Source organism: Lasiosphaeria miniovina (genome assembly GCF_030549165.1).
Source record: "Lasiosphaeria miniovina strain SMH2392-1A chromosome Unknown B0T26scaffold_1, whole genome shotgun sequence".
NCBI lineage: Eukaryota > Fungi > Ascomycota > Sordariomycetes > Sordariales > Lasiosphaeriaceae > Lasiosphaeria > Lasiosphaeria miniovina.
This window is the reverse complement of record NW_026848220.1, coordinates 5,265,613-5,281,319: the sequence shown is the minus strand read 5'-3', so window position 1 is coordinate 5,281,319 and position 15,707 is coordinate 5,265,613. Positions and strand designations below refer to the sequence as shown.

Below are 15,707 nucleotides of genomic sequence, written 5' to 3'. Positions count from 1 at the left end.
TCAACACATGGTCAATTTGAGTTTCTGTAAGGGCCTTGAGGTGAGTGACTTTGGGTCACCTGCTCGAAACATCCCAACTAGGTACTCGTCAGATGTACTCTACTTATTACAACAGCCAAAGGCCCGACCAAACAAGATTGAACAGAAATTTTTCAGGCCGCCGAAATTATACGCACGGCTCACTGTGCAGTGGCAGTGTTTGATGTCAAACGTATTTCTGTAATTTAACAATATGAGACCGTGTTTCCACGGCACCGAGTCCTACCTGTTCCGGACAGATGAAAATAAAACTGTAACCACCAGCAGAAGCGGCAGCGGCAGCGGCAGCCTTAGCACGGCTTGCTTCCGGAGCCCTAACAGGGTAATGGATGATGGTGATGCGCTGTCCGGAAGGCAGCAGGCACGGCGGTGATCTCGGGCGGTTCCCCTTTTCGGAAACAGGCAAGAGAACACAGGATACAGAATGGTACGTTGGATGGGGTTTGGACACGAGTGTAACCAACCGGGAGAGGGAGAAAGAAATGCAAATTCGTGTCCACCCAAAGGGCAGTTCTTGGAAGGAAGGGGGTGGGGGGATTTCTTTCCGAAGCTTGTTTCGCGCATCACGCGTGGTCGGTTTGGTTTCCTGGTGGAGGACGACACACTGGAATCTCTCGTACCTTATTTCGGACAACAAGCGAAATGCAGGTGTGTTGTAGAAGGGTGTTTCATTGGATGTCACAAGGCACACCAGATTTCAGGGGTGCGGCGCCCAGCCGCAGTATTTGACATGATTCGATTTAACAATCAAGACAGGCGTCTATGGGATGTCTCACGCCAATGATCCTCACAAGTCCCTAGTTCATTGAATGGCAGTGTGCCTTTTCTTTTTCCCCGCCCTGAAAACTCTCCGAAGTTGGTTGATCGGCCGGACACCCAGGAGTCTGACTCGATGTGCATTATATCGAATCGCGGCCCGTTCCCTTGAGATCGGCTGTTCCCCCCGAGGAACCCCTGACTGGGGGAACTGCTCCCAGGAGATCGCCAGCCTCTTCAGGAGAATATCATCTGCCGGGGTGGAGGTGGTGTGGGGGGAAACCGGGTGAGCCTCATAGTCTTGCGGCTCCAGCTTCACCGTCAACGCCCCCGAAAAGGTTTATGAATGCAGTGTGCACCTCTTCCGTCAGATCGCTCGCTTGCAAGCTGCGGCCCCTTTTTGCAAAGGCCAGTCGGGAGCACTCCTGGAGCGCCCACGTCAGCTATTTTCGCTCGCCGGATACGAGCAGCGACAACAACACCAAACCCCAGCCAATATAATAGCCGAGATCGTAGCACTAATCAACAGGGACGGGAATGGGGGGGATAAAGAAAGAAATTTACCCTCGTAATCGCGCTCCCGCCAAAGACGGCTAGCCCGACGAGCTCTTCGTCCTTCAATCGTTCTCCCGCCGGATCCCAGATGCCGTCGAGGTAGGCTTTCCGCCACCCGAGAAATGTCGCGATACTTCCGGTTAGGGTGTCGCCCTGTCCGCCACTCCTCTTCTTTCCGCCCTCGAGATCGACCGTCAGAGTTACCTTCCCGTCGCTCAGGTAGTCCTTGGCACCCTTCTGCAGAATCATGACGCCCCCGAGTGCCCGCGCAAGCGCCTCGACCTTGGCCGTGTCCCCCTCGCTCTCCGCCGTGGCCCTAACCTGGTCGTCGACCCCGAGTGATTTGGTTAGCCGCGCGAACTCAACCACATTGGGCGTCAGCACAACCTGCCCGTAGCCCTTGACCAGTGACGGGTCCTTCTGCACGATGAGCAGGGCGTCCGCGTCGAGGACCATGGGTAGACCCTTTGCCCGAGCGGCTTTGATGACCCGCGCGCACGTGTCCTGCATCAGCGGGTCACGGCCGAGGCCGGGCCCGATTACTAGAACATGCAGGCGGTCTAGCATTGGGATGATGCGGCTGGCGACCTGGTCCGGGTCCGAGTCGGCCGCCGACCCGGGTGTTTGGGTGGATAGCGGAGATGAGGACGGCGTGGAGCGCATGAGCGGGTGCACCATGAGATTGGGCGAGAAGGTCTTGATGACTGTGGCCGCAGTTGGTGTACATATGACGTGGGACTGGTGCGAGCCAAGGAAAAGGGGCTGTCAGTCGTGTTCCAATGCTACAACATGTATGGGTAGTCGTAGTTGTAGATCAAGTGCCGCTCCGGAAGCAGAGAGACCACCGACCTGAGCACAGTAGACTATTCCGCCATAACCCCCTTTCCAATACCCTTGGCGGCTACAAAAAGATCGAATGAAACGAGAGAACATACCATATCACAGCCCAGCCTCGCGCTTGCCATGGCCGAGAAATACGGCGCGCCTGTGTAGTCCTCACTGCCGCCAATGACGCCGACACGCCCAAGTTGGCCTACCATGGTTACAGATTAGCAAGTGCGTCTTTCAACTGAATAAATACATCAGGTGAGTGATGAGAAAGCAGCAAGCACGAGCCAGCTTCCGTTTAGGTTTCGCACCTTTGTGGAACTTCTCAAGCATGGGCGGGACCATGCGCTGCACGCGCGCAAGCATCTCTTTTGTAGCTGCGGACATGGTAGGATCCGACGACGACGGCGAGTCAGATGGCATGTCTCAATTCTCCGGTTTATCCTGGCGATGGTCAGAGCAGTTATTTTACACTGTCCGGCTCGGAGAGGAAGGCGACAGCGAGGGAAGAGGCGGGATCCAAGTTGGGGAAGGTCAGGACACCCCGGGGCGCCTTCCCTGAAACGTACCTTCGGGAATCGAAGTTGGGGAGAACCTCAACAATTTTTCTCTCAAAGTGGGATCTTGTGAGGCAGATGGTAGTTTTCTCTTTGGTGATGTTGGCAAGCACTGCTTTGGAGTTGGATTGCGCAGAGCATTGAGATGTGTTGAAACAGTGGCACAGTGCTCTGATGCTTACACACACAGATTCTATGGCATCATGTCACTCGGCCAAACCCCACACTCACTTCGGGAGATCTCCACCACCAGCACTTCTGATCCCCTGATAATTCCATGGAGCTCCCAGCTAGACCTGGAATTTTGGCGAATAAGATCGGCAGGCCTTTGTTAGTGCAGAGCATTTGTAGAGTACGGATCATTGGTATCTCAGGGCGGAGACAGGGTTTACTATACTAACCCTAACCCTTTACCGCTTAGTTCCCAATTCCTCGCCAAAATCCTTGATCAAACTCGGAAGGAGTTGTCTGGCGCACCAGAGAACACGTCAGGCATGGTCGACAAGAAATGAGCACGAGAATCCGGCCACAGATGAGGAGCTTCCAGAAATATCTAGGTTTAAGTCGGTCAATTCCATCAACTAATCTCGATGGTATCTCATTCGGACGGAACACGGTCACTCCCGCCAACTTGACACTGCCAATCCTGCCAACACCACCACCTCAACCCATCAACTAAAAAGAAATGAAAACACCAATTAATTTTACATTACATTGCAAGTGAGAAAAGTACCCATCGTCGGGCAAATTATTAGCAGCGGCCCTGGAAAATGTCGTCACGAAGCCTGATATTGCCACACGCAACTCGCAGCTGTTCGCGTTCGGACTGCTCAAGACCGCAGAAGATGTCGGCGTATTCCCAAGAGAGGGCCCCGCCAGCCGAACTAGTGGGCGAACCAAAGCCTCGGGCTCCGGGCAAGTCGTCGAGCAGAAGCCGGTTACTGCGGGAATTCGAGAGCAGCCTATTTTGTTTTGTTTTGCGTTAGATGTCTGGTCTGGAACTGACTCATGGCTCATGGTGTGCGGGTTTGGGACCTACGTGATCTTCTTGATGAAGGCCGCCGTCTTCTGCGAGCCCTCCGGCCTGGCGGGCTCAACTGTCAGCTGCATCAGACGGCCGATGCAGCCCTGCATGTCCTGGATGACTTCGACGTGCGCATGCGACGGGATCGCCATTTCCCGGATCCACATCATGAACGTGTTCAAGACGTCTTCCTCCTCCTGGAGCAGAAGGAAATCCTTGCCCTCGTTCCCGTCCTGGCTCTCGTCTCCCTCCAGGACCAGGTCTAGTCGTCCGATGAATATTGTCTTGAGAGCGTCCCGGGCTGTTGCCGCCTGGCTGGCATCGCCATCAGCGGCCGACGCTTCGTCTTCGAGGTCGTCGGGGGCAGCGTAGAACCTCCGATACGACCGCAGAAGCTTGGCCAGCTGCTTCTCGATCTCTTCTTCGGTAAACCAATGGAGCTCGAGCGTAAATTCGTCTTTGTCGAGACTGTACTGTATCGGGATTATGCTTGTGTATTTTCGGCCTCGGTTGCTGTTAGCGAGGGAGGCCGTGGAATGGAGAAATTCATGCTCACCTTCGCCCTCTGCGGGATCTTCGAATAACGCCCTGTTCACGGCCGGAGAGCAAGCTTCAGCATGACGGGGAGCCTGGGCCCGAGCGATGGCTTCCATGGATGTCATCGGAGTTCTGGCAAGAAGACTCGCCGACTCTGCCAGTTCGGCCGTGAGCTGTCTCGCGTTCCGAAAGGCCTGCCAAGCCCCCGGCTCGTCGGAGTGCGTGTCCGAGCGGGCTTGTTGAGCCCGAGATCTTGGCCGTTTGACGGGCTGCGGCGTGGCCGGGGGACTCGCGCCCCTCTTGACCCTAGGCGATGGGCTTGGCGTCAACAGACAATTGCTAAACATTGGCATGCTCGCCCTGACAGCTGCTTGGGGAGGGCCGCGCTTGGTGGGAGTTATGGCAAGCACGGTCTCCAAGGCGGTGGCGGTGGGAGTGATGTTGTCATCGCTGCCACTGGCGTCTCCATCTGCAGAGCCACGACGAGGAGTGGCTGGGTGGTTCAATACGGATTCGCCATCTACGGTCAACGACGACGCCCTGGATGGCGAATTGCTGGGAAAGTGACAGCCAATCCCATTCATCAGGAGGTCTTGAGTTGTCTCGTCGTCCTCTGGTGGAGGTGTTGAGGCGTGATACGGGTTCATTTGGCTGTGTCTTAGCCAGCCTTCGGCCTCCAGCGACGAAAGAGCCATCTGCCGCAGGGCACCTTCTGTACCGACCGAGCCTTTGCAGGTATAGCGCGAGGTCAAGTTCTTATCGAGGCTGCTCTGGTGATCGGTGCTCTCGCTAAGCTCAGAATATTCGCTGGAGCGTGTTAGGATTGTGAGCCGCCTTGAAACTGGCCGATCTTGTCCTTCGCAGGCCTCATACGTCGTCTTTATGAGCAATGAGTCAGTTGTGGGTTCTTTTCGAGTTTGCTTTTTGGGCCTATGTTACTTACTTTGGGGATGTTAGACATGCTTGGTTAACTTCGTTCCCGAACAAACGACGCGGATGCTGAGTGTGAAGAGAACAGAGAACGAGACAAGACACACGAACGAAGCATCAAAGTCTGACTGGTTATAACTAAACTCTGAGAGACTGGTTTCCGCGCTAGGCCGACGCATATCGGTTACTAGACCCGGCTGTTTAAATAACACTCCTGGTCTATATCATTGACACTTGCGGATGTTCACAGCCTTGGGCGGGTCCGTCATGGCCCGTACCGTAAGGGGTAAAGGAGTCTGCCTATTAAGCATGTGGCCACTTCTGCAGCCAGACATTCCAAAGGGACTGGCCATTCAGGGAGCTTGATATGTCCATGTCAGGGGTCAGGGCATACCGGCGAGGCAGGTGGCAGCAAGCCCCTTTCAGAAGCGCGAATGACCCAAAGTACGACCATCTTCTCTTCTTTAATCTCTGCACAACAGAAGAGACACACGCGTCCCTGTCCCCCGGGACATAAACAGCCCCGACAGCTGAAGTGTTGTTGTGGGGAATCCTGCCAAAAAAAAACAAGGGGGGCCAGGCTGGCAGCTGGCGCTTAGACAGACGGTCGTGATTGGGAGGATGGACCCGACAGTTTGGTAACGCCTGCTGGGCCGTAAATTCTCAAAACGGCCTTACTCAGGGCCACAATCGACAGCATGGTTTCCAGCAGTTGCTTCCACCAGAAATTTTTTCCCACTGACGCAGGGGCTCGCAGTCTCCCACACCAGCTATGCAAGGCCCAAAACCGAGCTCTCCCATCCAATCGAACGAACAAAGCCCGGGATCCAAAATCAGCATTGAAGAAAGCCCGTCGCGCTAGGCTACCATCTGCCATGAGGCCGTGAGGCTTGAGGCCTAAGGCATACTTATTCTGCTACCAACACAGACTTGGACGCGGCCGCATGCTCTCGCAGCCTCGTCCATGCTTGGGATTCTCATGCCGCAAGACTCCTCAATGAGGACAAGGTCAGCCACGTGGCGCTGAGACCAACCAATCACTCTCCGTTATCCTAGCCATGACCTACATCGAAGCATCTTCAGGACTCTGATCGCATAGTGTGAGCTTCCTCAGCCCCAAGCTCTCGCAAGCCCCGGCAACCATGCCGACCCGGGCTTCGTATTTGTGACCGCCATCTACCTTGGACGCTATCCCGAGATAACTTCAAGATTGTACGAAAGCGGCTCCTGAAAGCACGGCAACCTCCGTTGACACCACCACCGTAGCCTGTAGGGCTATCTCAAGTCTGAGACCATGTTTAAATGGCGCCGCCGGCAGAAATACCAGGAGGATCAGCTGGAGCAGCAGCATCAGCAGTTCGCGGTTACGCGCCCCCATCACCCAGTCGGAGTTCCCAGAAAGTTTGACCCCGACGGCAACGTCCAACGGTTCCCCGGCAACACCATCTTGTGCCACCTTTCTCCTTCGAGCGAGCTGTACGGCTCGATGCAGCAGCTCTACGACAAGCTAGCCGCGAGCCCTCTGGCACACCTGTATGCGCTGCTGCCGCCTCCGAGCTGGCACATGACCGTGTTCGACGGCGTCTGCGACCAGGTGCGTGCGCCGGGCTCGTGGCCGCGCGACCTCGCCGCAGACGCGCCGCTGGAAGCCTGCACGGCGCGCTTTGCCGAGAAGCTCGCGGCGTTCGACCTGCAGTGCGGCCCGCCGCTCCGGCTGACAGCGACGGCCGTCACGTCGCAGCTATTCGGCATCTGCGTGAACCTCCGGCTACAGACGGCCGACGAGGAGTCCCGCTTCCGTACACTACGCGACCTCCTCGCCGACGCGCTGCAGATCCGGCACCCGCACCACGCCAACTACGGCCTGCACCTGAGCATGGCGTACTACCTGAGCTACCTCGACCAAGCGCAGGCAGACGAGATCGCTACTCTGCTCGCAGACCACTTTCGCGACATGCCCAAAGAGTTTGAGCTCGGCGCGCCAGAGTTCTGCACGTTCGAGAACATGTCCCAGTTTGACCGGCTGTTCTACCTGAAGAACCAGGGTTGACGCGCCTTCGGCCGTCTGCTTTTCAGGATTTGATGGGCGTGGGACGAGCAGCATCATAAGCGGTTGGCAGCGCGGAACCCCTGATAAGACTACTGCTCCTCCCCTATCGGGTTTCTCGAAGACATATCCGTAGAAGGATCAATATACCGATTTCATTTTTTTCGCTTCTCACTAGCCTTTTACAGCTGTTGAGCTCTTGAAAGGGTTTAAAATCCCCCCCTCTGAATCAAGCTATAGCCTTAGAGTCGGCTACTTTCACCCGACGCAAATGACACTTGTGGAAATCAGCCCTTGCGCGTCTATTTCGCCCGATGGCGAGAAGAAATTGTTGATGAGCTTGAAATAGAACAGACGAGACGCCGTTCGCCACGCGCTTAGGTAGTTTCGGGTAGATGGATGGAATGGGATGGATGGGAGATGAGAGATGGGCGCCCGCTGAGAGCGGCACAGCACTAGCCTAACCGTGAACGCCATTTTGTGTAACCACCACATGCGGGTTCACGGTTGAGGCGGGCCTTCCCCCCCAGACCCAGGCCTGTAGAACAGCTTGAAACAGCCGCCGAGGCCAGCCACGCCCGCCCCCGTCCGACATCCTTCAGGGTTCAAACTTTGGGGTGCTTCGCACAGCTCCCCGGACAGTAGACGGCTGACTGCATTCAGCAGCTGCGCGTGAAGCCGTCTGCGCGTGAAGCCGTCTGCGCGTGAAGCCGTCTGTCTGGGCAATTCCAACCAGGGCCGGAAAACGAAGCCAACGGAACAAATAAGAAAAATCACGCGAACGATCAAGAGCTGTGGCCGACTTTGGCTAACGCGATACAGCAACTGCTACGGAAACATTGGGTTTATAAACTGACCCCAGAATCCCACGACATGTAGGAGTGGGTGGCTACCCGGACCTGGCCGACTAAGACGGCCGGCTGGCCACCCGCGTCTTTGGTTCAAACTTTTGTGAATCGCGACAGTCTAACTTTTTCCACACACGATGGGCCTCAGACTAGGACCTGTTTCCCACACTCCCGCAAACACGCTATCTGACTGACTGACTTGCTGGGCTGGCTTCACTGCTTACGAGGCCGGCCACCACCCATCCATGGCTCTGCAAATGACCTCCCCTCAGTGTGTAAAACAAACGATGCCGGCCGCCGCCGGAGGGATTGTGTGTGCTTTCTTGTTTTGCATTGTGCTGTTACCATTTTCCCGTAGGGAAATTTCGCGAAAAAAAAGACTACCTAGAGTTGTCACACAGGAAACAGAGTCTCGGTAGTTAGTTATTTTTTTGGCCTCCAACGACGATGCCGTTCGTCTCGATCGACAAGGCAGACGAGTCCTACGGGCCGGTCGACCTGCGGGCGCTGTCGAAGCGGCTGTCGCGATCGCACCGCGGACTGCTGCGCCTCGGTCTGGTGCGGCCCGAGTCGTGGAAGGAGTTGCCGACCGAGGGCATCTACCAGATCGCCGTCTCGGAGGAGCTCGAGGGCGCCCTCGGCTCGGAGCAGCAGCCCCTCGAGCGCGGCTCCGGCAGGACGTTTGCCGTCGCCGCCGTGCTCGACCTCGGCCTGCGCATGCTCGAAAGCCTCCGCGGACGATATGGTGCGTATATTTCTCGTGTCTCGTGTCTCGTGTCTCGTGTCTCATACCTCATGCCTCTCCCATGGCTTGTGAAAGGGGTGGGCAACGGTCCAGAGCCCCTACCCCGGCTTGGTTGTACAAGTGCAACGTCTCTTTGGAATGTCCAAAAGCGGTAAACAATGATTCATAACCCCTACCCAAGCTCACCATCGGGCGGTTAATCCAACCAGACTTACTGACGTCTGACACGTTCCAACCCACAGCTCTCGAGGACATCGCTCTTCGCGTGATACACGTCTGGCTCGGCAAGGCGCCGTTGAGCAGTCTGAACAATGCGTACGAGCCGCTCTCGGCGGTCGAGCTGCCGCAGCGCGAGGTGCGGCCGTCAGCCGCCGTGGCCGAGTTCCTGCGGTGCGTGAGGCACCAGTTCCCCGCGGTGCGGCTGGACGGCAAGGAGGGTTTCTTCAGCGACGACGGCGGCGGCGAGACGGAGCAGAAGCAGCAGCCGCGGGGCAGCCCGTCGGCGCCGCGCGAGCAGCGGCTATCCTTCAATCCGAAAGCGGCCGCCGTGCTGCACCTCGACCGCGAGCTGGCCGACAAGTTGTACCAGGCCCGGCTCAAGGCGGACCTGGCGCGGCGGCGGCGCGACCACGTCGAGCAGGTGGTGCAGACGACGCGGTTCCGGCGGCTGCAGTTCCACGCCTCGGTCGGGGTCGCCCACCACCTGTGCCACCTGTTTGTGGGGTTCCTGCGCAACTTTGGCGGGCTCGCCGCCGAGGTCGCCGACGACGACGTGCTGAGCTTGGTCGCCCAGTACGACGCCGGCTCCGAGTTCGAGGCCGCCTTCTTCGGCGGCTGCCCTAAGATGTTCCTCGACGTCGCCGCCCTGTTCGACCAAAAGTACAGCCGCCAGAGTTACGTCGGCCGCAGCTACCTGGTCCGCTCCGAGCGCGACGATAAGGGAAGGAGGACTGCGAGTGCCATCTGCCAGCACATGATCGACAGCTATCTCCAAGGCGGTGAGTTGTTTTCTTTTTGTCATCAGTGTGGAACTGCCGGCACTAACTTGTGTGCAAAGACTTCTCAGCGCCGCTCTTGAGCGACGACGAAGGAGGCTTTGATGACTACCGGGACCTCAAGGACAAGTACGACCTCTGCGGTGGCCGGACTCGACAGAGGAGCGTGCCCAACTTGGACGAAGCTGCATCCGCAAAGGAGGGAGGGCGGCTGAGCGTGCCGTGGAACATTGTCGGCACCAACTACAAGCTCCTGCGCAAGAGCTGCTTCGACCCCTCAGTTCGGATCGTGGACCTGTATGGCCAGCGCATGAAGTCGAAGGGGCCGTAATTAGGTCGTTACTCGTGGGAGAAATTGCATTTTTGGGACGTGGAGGAAGCGTCGTTGGGGATGGCAACGGCTGGGACGTTCCAACAGGACTTAAATACCCAATACTTGAACCATCTTTGGATATATTCCAGCTCCGAGACGTGAAAAAAACGTGTCATTGACATATTTAGAGGCCTAAATGTCGTACAGCCCGCCCTCGAGGGGTTTCTCCGAGTAGGGTGGCAGCCCTTGGAGCCCGTGATGCAGAATAACAAAGGCCGTCTCCTGTCTTGCAGATGCCTTCGAACACTTTTCAGCCCGGGTTTGTTTACCAAAGCCCCGGACGTAGAATCCCAAGGGTCTCTCTCTTTCTTGCCAAGGTCCTTACTGTTGAGGTTTATCTCTTTCTTACCAAGGTACCTAGTTCCGAAGATATCGCCATCATGGGTGCTGTGGTGCTCAATCTCCTCATCAGTCTGACCAACCGGACCTTCACCAGTGGGCGCTTCGGTATTATCGCCACCAGATTCGTCCAACTGGTTCTCTGGGCCTAAGCCCTCGGGCTTCTCGTCATTATCCGATAGAATATCTGGGGACAGCTTCATAGGTGTCCATTTGCCGCCGTCAGCTTTGACGGACGTAGAGCCACTGCCTTGCTCCTCCGGCTCCGGCTCGCTCTCTGGCTTGTCGTCATCAACTTTGGGGCCACTGCCCTGCCCCTCTGGCTCCGACTCGTCATCGGCTTCGGAGTCGCTGTCACTGTCCTCTGACTCTAAATTGTCATCGGCTTTGTCATCGGCTTTGGAGTCATTGTCAGTATCCTCTGACTCTAACTTGCCATCGGCTTTGTCATCGGCTTTGGAGTCAATACTAAATTTATTACCTTCGATCTTGGGGCCAGACCCTAAATCATGGCACTTATTAGATCTCTTATCGGATTTATTATCCGGCTTCGAATGTTTGGCTCTCTAAGCCGACGGAGATCGCGAGGAACCGGCACTCCGTTTAGTCTTGACGGTCTGGTTTTGTTACGCCTCTGGGACTCTACGGCCACTTCGTGAATAGTAAGGAGGGACAGACCGTCGTCTTCGATAACTCCTCCCGGGATCCAAATCTGATGGCGATCTGGCGAAAAGCTCTAAAGATTTTTTTATTGGGTTTGTTGCCATTCGCCCCCAGGAGTCGAGAAGGGCTCGAGAAATATGGGTGATTTTTTGCTCGTCATAGTAGACGGCCAATGCTCCAAGGTACTCCACGACATGCAGTTTCAATTCCGGATTTGACTCGATAGCTTTAAGTTTCTCGTAAAACGCCTGGTAGGCTGTTCGATTACTGGCAGCCTTGAACTTAGTTACGTCCAAGTCGTCTTCTCCCATACGGGGACAAACTAATACTCTACTAATTTCCTAGAACCCCAAATATGGAATCCCAAAGGTCTGTCTCTTTCTTACTAGAACCCTGGTAACGGCTTTTCAGGCTGATTTTATTTACCAGTATCTCTAATATCGAATAATAAAGGCCTGTTTTGTTAACCAAAGCCCCTCTCAGATTCTATTTGAGGCCGCGACAATATTCAACTAGGTATGTGACGGAGCGAGAGACGAGCTGAATTGAGGGCCCAGTGCCGTCCGTGGTGGTGCACCGGATCCAACTTGGCCAACTTGGAGTTGGTCAGAGCTCCAAACGCTGGTACGGTCGGGATTACCCAGGTGACAAGACGAGGGCTGTGGTGGATGGAAGGTGCAATTGGGACGCTGCAACTACCAATTTGTCGGCGACAATGCTGGGACGAAATCGGCTACCTCCCAAGGCAACGCCATTACTTTGAGATTTCAACAAGACTTCATCGACAAGGAACGGAACGATCGATTCGTAGCGTTGGGAAGCTTCCGGTTTCGTAACGCTCGCGTTTCGACGTGCCGAGTGGGGACACATTCCACCTTGGCCTGCCTTTGGATGAGCAAAATTCTCGCTTGCTCTGATTGGCCTGTGCCAAGCTTGGACTCCGCTCCCTCATCAACCAGGCCAGCCAGCCCTTTCTCGACAATTTTCCTCACGCCGGCTCTCCGAACCTCCATCAACCTCTGCCTCAATCTCCTCTCCACGCAATTGCAATTCGATTGCAATTGTTTTCCTTTTCGTCCAGCCACATCTAGACGCCTCTCCAAGATGTTCCGGAACGCCCTCCGACAGAGCACGCGTGCCGTCGGCGCCATCTCTGCCTCGAGCAGAGTCGCCGTGGTGAGTGACCCTCCGCCCGTCCGCATCGATCTCAATTCCATCGCTCCCGCCTCGAATCCCATCCCAATCGCTCCCGGACGCATCGGCGAAACTCAATTGAGCTTCACCCCCGCCGTGCAAGGGCTCTCGGTGCTCTCGATGAGCTGGGATGGGAGCTGTTGCATTTTTGCTGCCACTGTTTTTGGCTGCCTCGGGGCGTTTCGGCTCGGCTAACTTGCATGCAGCGAAATGCCGCACCCGTCGTTTCTGCCTTCCAAGCCCGCACATACGCCGACAAGGCAACGCCGACAGAGGTCTCGTCCCTTCTCGAGCAGAGAATCCGCGGTGTCCAGGAGGAGTCGAACCTTGCTGAGACCGGCCGTGTCCTGTCCATCGGGTACGTTTCCATAAGCCTGCTGGGAGTCTTGGCGACAGAACACGAAGCCGAGCGAGGTCACGAATCCCCCGCCGCCACCGACGCCAATTGAATATGGGGACGGCGCTGCTGCGGTGCTATATGGAATATGGACGCTAACTTTGGCACCCGGACAGTGATGGTATCGCCCGTGTGCACGGTATGGCCAATGTCCAGGCCGAGGAGCTTGTCGAGTATGTGGCAACCCCCTCTCTTCTTTGGTATTGGTCGGAGCAAAAGATCTAACCGGGCTGCAGGTTCGCTTCTGGAGTCAAGGGCATGTGCATGAACCTCGAGGCCGGCCAGGTCGGTGTCGTGCTCTTCGGTTCTGATCGCCTCGTCAAGGAGGGCGAGATCGTCAAGCGCACTGGTCAAATCGTGGGTAGCCACACGCCCTAACCTGTCAACCTCTGCTGACCTAAATAGGTCGATGTCCCTGTTGGCATGGAGCTTCTTGGACGTGTCGTCGACGCTCTGGGCAACCCCATTGATGGAAAGGGCCCCATCAACACCTCTGAGAAGCGCCGTGCGCAGCTCAAGGCCCCCGGCATTCTGCCCCGTCAGTCTGTTAGAGAGCCGGTGCAGACTGGCCTCAAGTCGGTCGACGCCATGGTCCCCATCGGCCGTGGTCAGCGTGAGTTGATCATTGGCGATCGTCAGACCGGCAAGACTGCCGTTGCCCTCGATGCTATGCTCAACCAGAAGCGTTGGAACAACAGCACCGATGAGAAGAAGAAGCTCTACTGTGTCTACGTCGCCATTGGCCAGAAGCGTTCCACTGTTGCCCAGCTCGTCCAGACGCTCGAGGAGAATGATGCCATGAAATACTCGGTCATTATTGCCGCCACGGCGTCGGAGGCTGCTCCTCTCCAGTACATCGCCCCTTTTACTGGTGGTTAGTATACCCCCAGACACCTATCCTCCCAGGCATCTACACCTTCAGGTTTCTGTTGCACGCGTTCATCTACACCCTAGACATCCACACCCCCAGACATCTACGCCCCCAGGTTTCTGTTGCACGCGTATTCAATTAACATATATTCATAGCGGCAATCGGGGAGTGGTTCCGTGACAATGGCAAACACTCTCTGATCATCTTCGACGATCTATCGAAGCAGGCGGTTGCTTATCGCCAAATGTCTCTGCTTCTCCGCCGCCCCCCTGGACGTGAAGCTTACCCCGGTGACGTCTTCTACCTTCACTCTCGTCTGCTCGAGCGTGCTGCCAAGATGAACGACAAGCTTGGCGGTGGCTCCATGACTGCGCTTCCCATCATCGAGACCCAGGGCGGTGATGTTTCTGCCTATATCCCTACCAACGTCATTTCCATTACCGATGGTCAGATCTTCTTGGAGGCCGAGCTCTTCTACAAGGGTATTCGTCCTGCCATCAACGTCGGTCTTTCTGTCTCGCGTGTCGGTTCCGCTGCTCAGCTCAAGGCCATGAAGCAGGTTGCTGGCTCCCTGAAGCTCTTCTTGGCCCAGTACCGTGAGGTGGCTGCTTTTGCCCAGTTCGGCTCAGATTTGGATGCCTCAACTAAGCAGACGCTTAACCGTGGCGAACGGGTAAGTTTTTTTTAGCGGCTAATTGCGGTTGTGGCAGAGCTAACCATGTGTTTATACAGTTGACCGAGCTCCTCAAGCAGAAGCAGTACTCTCCCATGGCTGTTAACGAGATGGTTCCTCTTATCTATGCTGGTGTCAACGGTCACCTCGACACTGTTCCCGTCGACAAGATTTTGACCTGGGAGGCGGACTTCCTGGCTCACCTCAAGTCTAACGAGACTGAGTTGCTCGCGACGATTGATAAGGAGGGTGCGCTCAGCAAGGACCTCGAGGCCAGGTTGAAGGACGTCATCTCGACCTTCACCAAGACCTTCTTGGCTTAATTGCGCATTCGATATAAGAGTACCCGGCGTGTTGAGGGAAATAATGGAGAGGGGGTGGCTGTTTATACCGTATCGTTGTGTGTTTTCTAGAGGAGAGAGGGGGTGTTCTATCTCGCTGGTTGCTGGACTGGGGGAGGACGCGTGAGAAATGATTCTCCGGCCAAACTAGTTGTAAAATAGAGCAGAGACTCAACCAAGCACTCGATTCCTTTTGTCCCAGACCATGAGCAGCTTGCGCTGGACATAACTGTTCGTGGTATTCCGGAATGGTTCGTAGTAGTACTACTGTGGAGGGGGTAATAGTTTTCATTGATTGTCTACAGAAGTAACTAATGCTTCTGGGTGGGCTTGGTTTTGGTGGATCGGCACGCAGGCCCCCGTGCGCTCACGTACCACGTGAGCCGGCACGTGCCTGGCGCTACCTCCCTCCTGCACTAAAGGTACGGTCATGAATGCCGCTGTTCCAACAATAACCATTGACTGGGGATTCGATTATTGATATTCAGTAATTCTATGAAGGTTATCGTTGCAAAATCTAGCCTAAAAGGTTAATTAGTGGGTCTCATCCTAGACGGATTAGTCATTACTTTAGCATGGAGATAACCGCTTCTACTCGTCGAAGGCGCCTTTGCGCTAGCCGGGGGTTTAGCCCACTCTTTATTGATGCGTCTACTCCGTGCTTTTGATCTTGTTCTCTTATTCGATTGGGTTGGTGAATCTTTCGCTTAGATAAGATCTCTTAGGCGTTCGATTACGATTGCCGAGCAATTTTCTAACTAGTAAATGAAGAAAATAAAAGAAAAATATAGGACTTAGATATGCCCCTCGGCTAGCGTAAAGGCGTCTTCGATAAGTAGAAGCGCTAGAACGGCCGACTGATGTCGCTCTGATCTGGTGAAATAGCGGACAGAGAGAGCCGATCTGGTGAAGTGGGTGATAGAGAGAGCCGGTCTGATGAAAGTAGCAATATAGAGAGGCGATCTGGTTGAATTCTCAGGACAAGAGGGAGGCAT

At 55.5% G+C, this 15,707-nt stretch overlaps 5 protein-coding genes across 5 annotated transcripts; 3 read left to right on the top strand and 2 right to left on the bottom strand.

The window, feature by feature from the left end:
* Positions 1 to 1,088: 1,088 nt before the first annotated feature.
* B0T26DRAFT_634862 (carbohydrate kinase) lies at positions 1,089 to 2,565 on the bottom strand (the record flags this gene model as incomplete). The annotated part of the gene is made up of 4 exons (XM_060436665.1): positions 1,089 to 1,220; positions 1,360 to 2,088; positions 2,286 to 2,383; positions 2,490 to 2,565. 4 exons carry the CDS (start codon positions 2,563 to 2,565, stop codon positions 1,089 to 1,091), a joined length of 1,035 nt encoding a protein of 344 aa, XP_060303338.1.
* Positions 2,566 to 3,592: 1,027 nt separating this feature from the next.
* On the bottom strand, positions 3,593 to 5,458 carry B0T26DRAFT_72633 (uncharacterized protein). Its single transcript, XM_060442815.1, has one exon. It carries the CDS (start codon positions 4,989 to 4,991, stop codon positions 3,771 to 3,773), a length of 1,221 nt encoding a protein of 406 aa, XP_060303337.1. The 5' UTR covers positions 4,992 to 5,458; the 3' UTR covers positions 3,593 to 3,770.
* A 1,062-nt stretch (positions 5,459 to 6,520) lies between these two features.
* On the top strand, positions 6,521 to 7,276 carry B0T26DRAFT_737133 (RNA ligase/cyclic nucleotide phosphodiesterase; the record flags this gene model as incomplete). Its single annotated transcript, XM_060443405.1, has 1 exon — positions 6,521 to 7,276. One exon carries the CDS (start codon positions 6,521 to 6,523, stop codon positions 7,274 to 7,276), a length of 756 nt encoding a protein of 251 aa, XP_060303336.1.
* Positions 7,277 to 8,886: 1,610 nt separating this feature from the next.
* Positions 8,887 to 10,364, top strand: B0T26DRAFT_688572 (uncharacterized protein). Its single transcript, XM_060440994.1, has 3 exons — positions 8,887 to 9,017; positions 9,109 to 9,864; positions 9,924 to 10,364. The coding sequence occupies exons 1-3, from the start codon at positions 9,005 to 9,007 to the stop codon at positions 10,190 to 10,192; spliced, it is 1,038 nt and encodes a 345-aa protein (XP_060303335.1). The 5' UTR covers positions 8,887 to 9,004; the 3' UTR covers positions 10,193 to 10,364.
* Positions 10,365 to 12,182: 1,818 nt separating this feature from the next.
* B0T26DRAFT_688563 (ATP synthase subunit alpha) lies at positions 12,183 to 15,030 on the top strand. Its single transcript, XM_060440993.1, has 7 exons — positions 12,183 to 12,412; positions 12,637 to 12,788; positions 12,944 to 13,000; positions 13,064 to 13,184; positions 13,233 to 13,701; positions 13,854 to 14,371; positions 14,431 to 15,030. Exons 1-7 carry the CDS (start codon positions 12,341 to 12,343, stop codon positions 14,692 to 14,694), a joined length of 1,653 nt encoding a protein of 550 aa, XP_060303334.1. The 5' UTR covers positions 12,183 to 12,340; the 3' UTR covers positions 14,695 to 15,030.
* The last annotated feature ends 677 nt before the right edge of the window (positions 15,031 to 15,707 follow it).

Excerpts from the sequence above, each read along its gene's own strand:
- B0T26DRAFT_688572 (XM_060440994.1), top strand. Across the intron at positions 9,865-9,923 it reads CGACAGCTATCTCCAAGGCG|ACTTCTCAGCGCCGCTCTTG; the intron begins GTGAGTTGTTTT and ends TTGTGTGCAAAG.
- B0T26DRAFT_688563 (XM_060440993.1), top strand. The coding sequence starts at position 12,341 with ATGTTCCGGAACGCCCTCCGACAGAGCACGCGTGCCGTCGGCGCCATC. Across the intron at positions 12,789-12,943 it reads GGCCGTGTCCTGTCCATCGG|TGATGGTATCGCCCGTGTGC; the intron begins GTACGTTTCCAT and ends GCACCCGGACAG. Across the intron at positions 13,185-13,232 it reads TCAAGCGCACTGGTCAAATC|GTCGATGTCCCTGTTGGCAT; the intron begins GTGGGTAGCCAC and ends TGACCTAAATAG.
- B0T26DRAFT_72633 (XM_060442815.1), bottom strand. The coding sequence starts at position 4,991 with ATGGCTCTTTCGTCGCTGGAGGCCGAAGGCTGGCTAAGACACAGCCAA.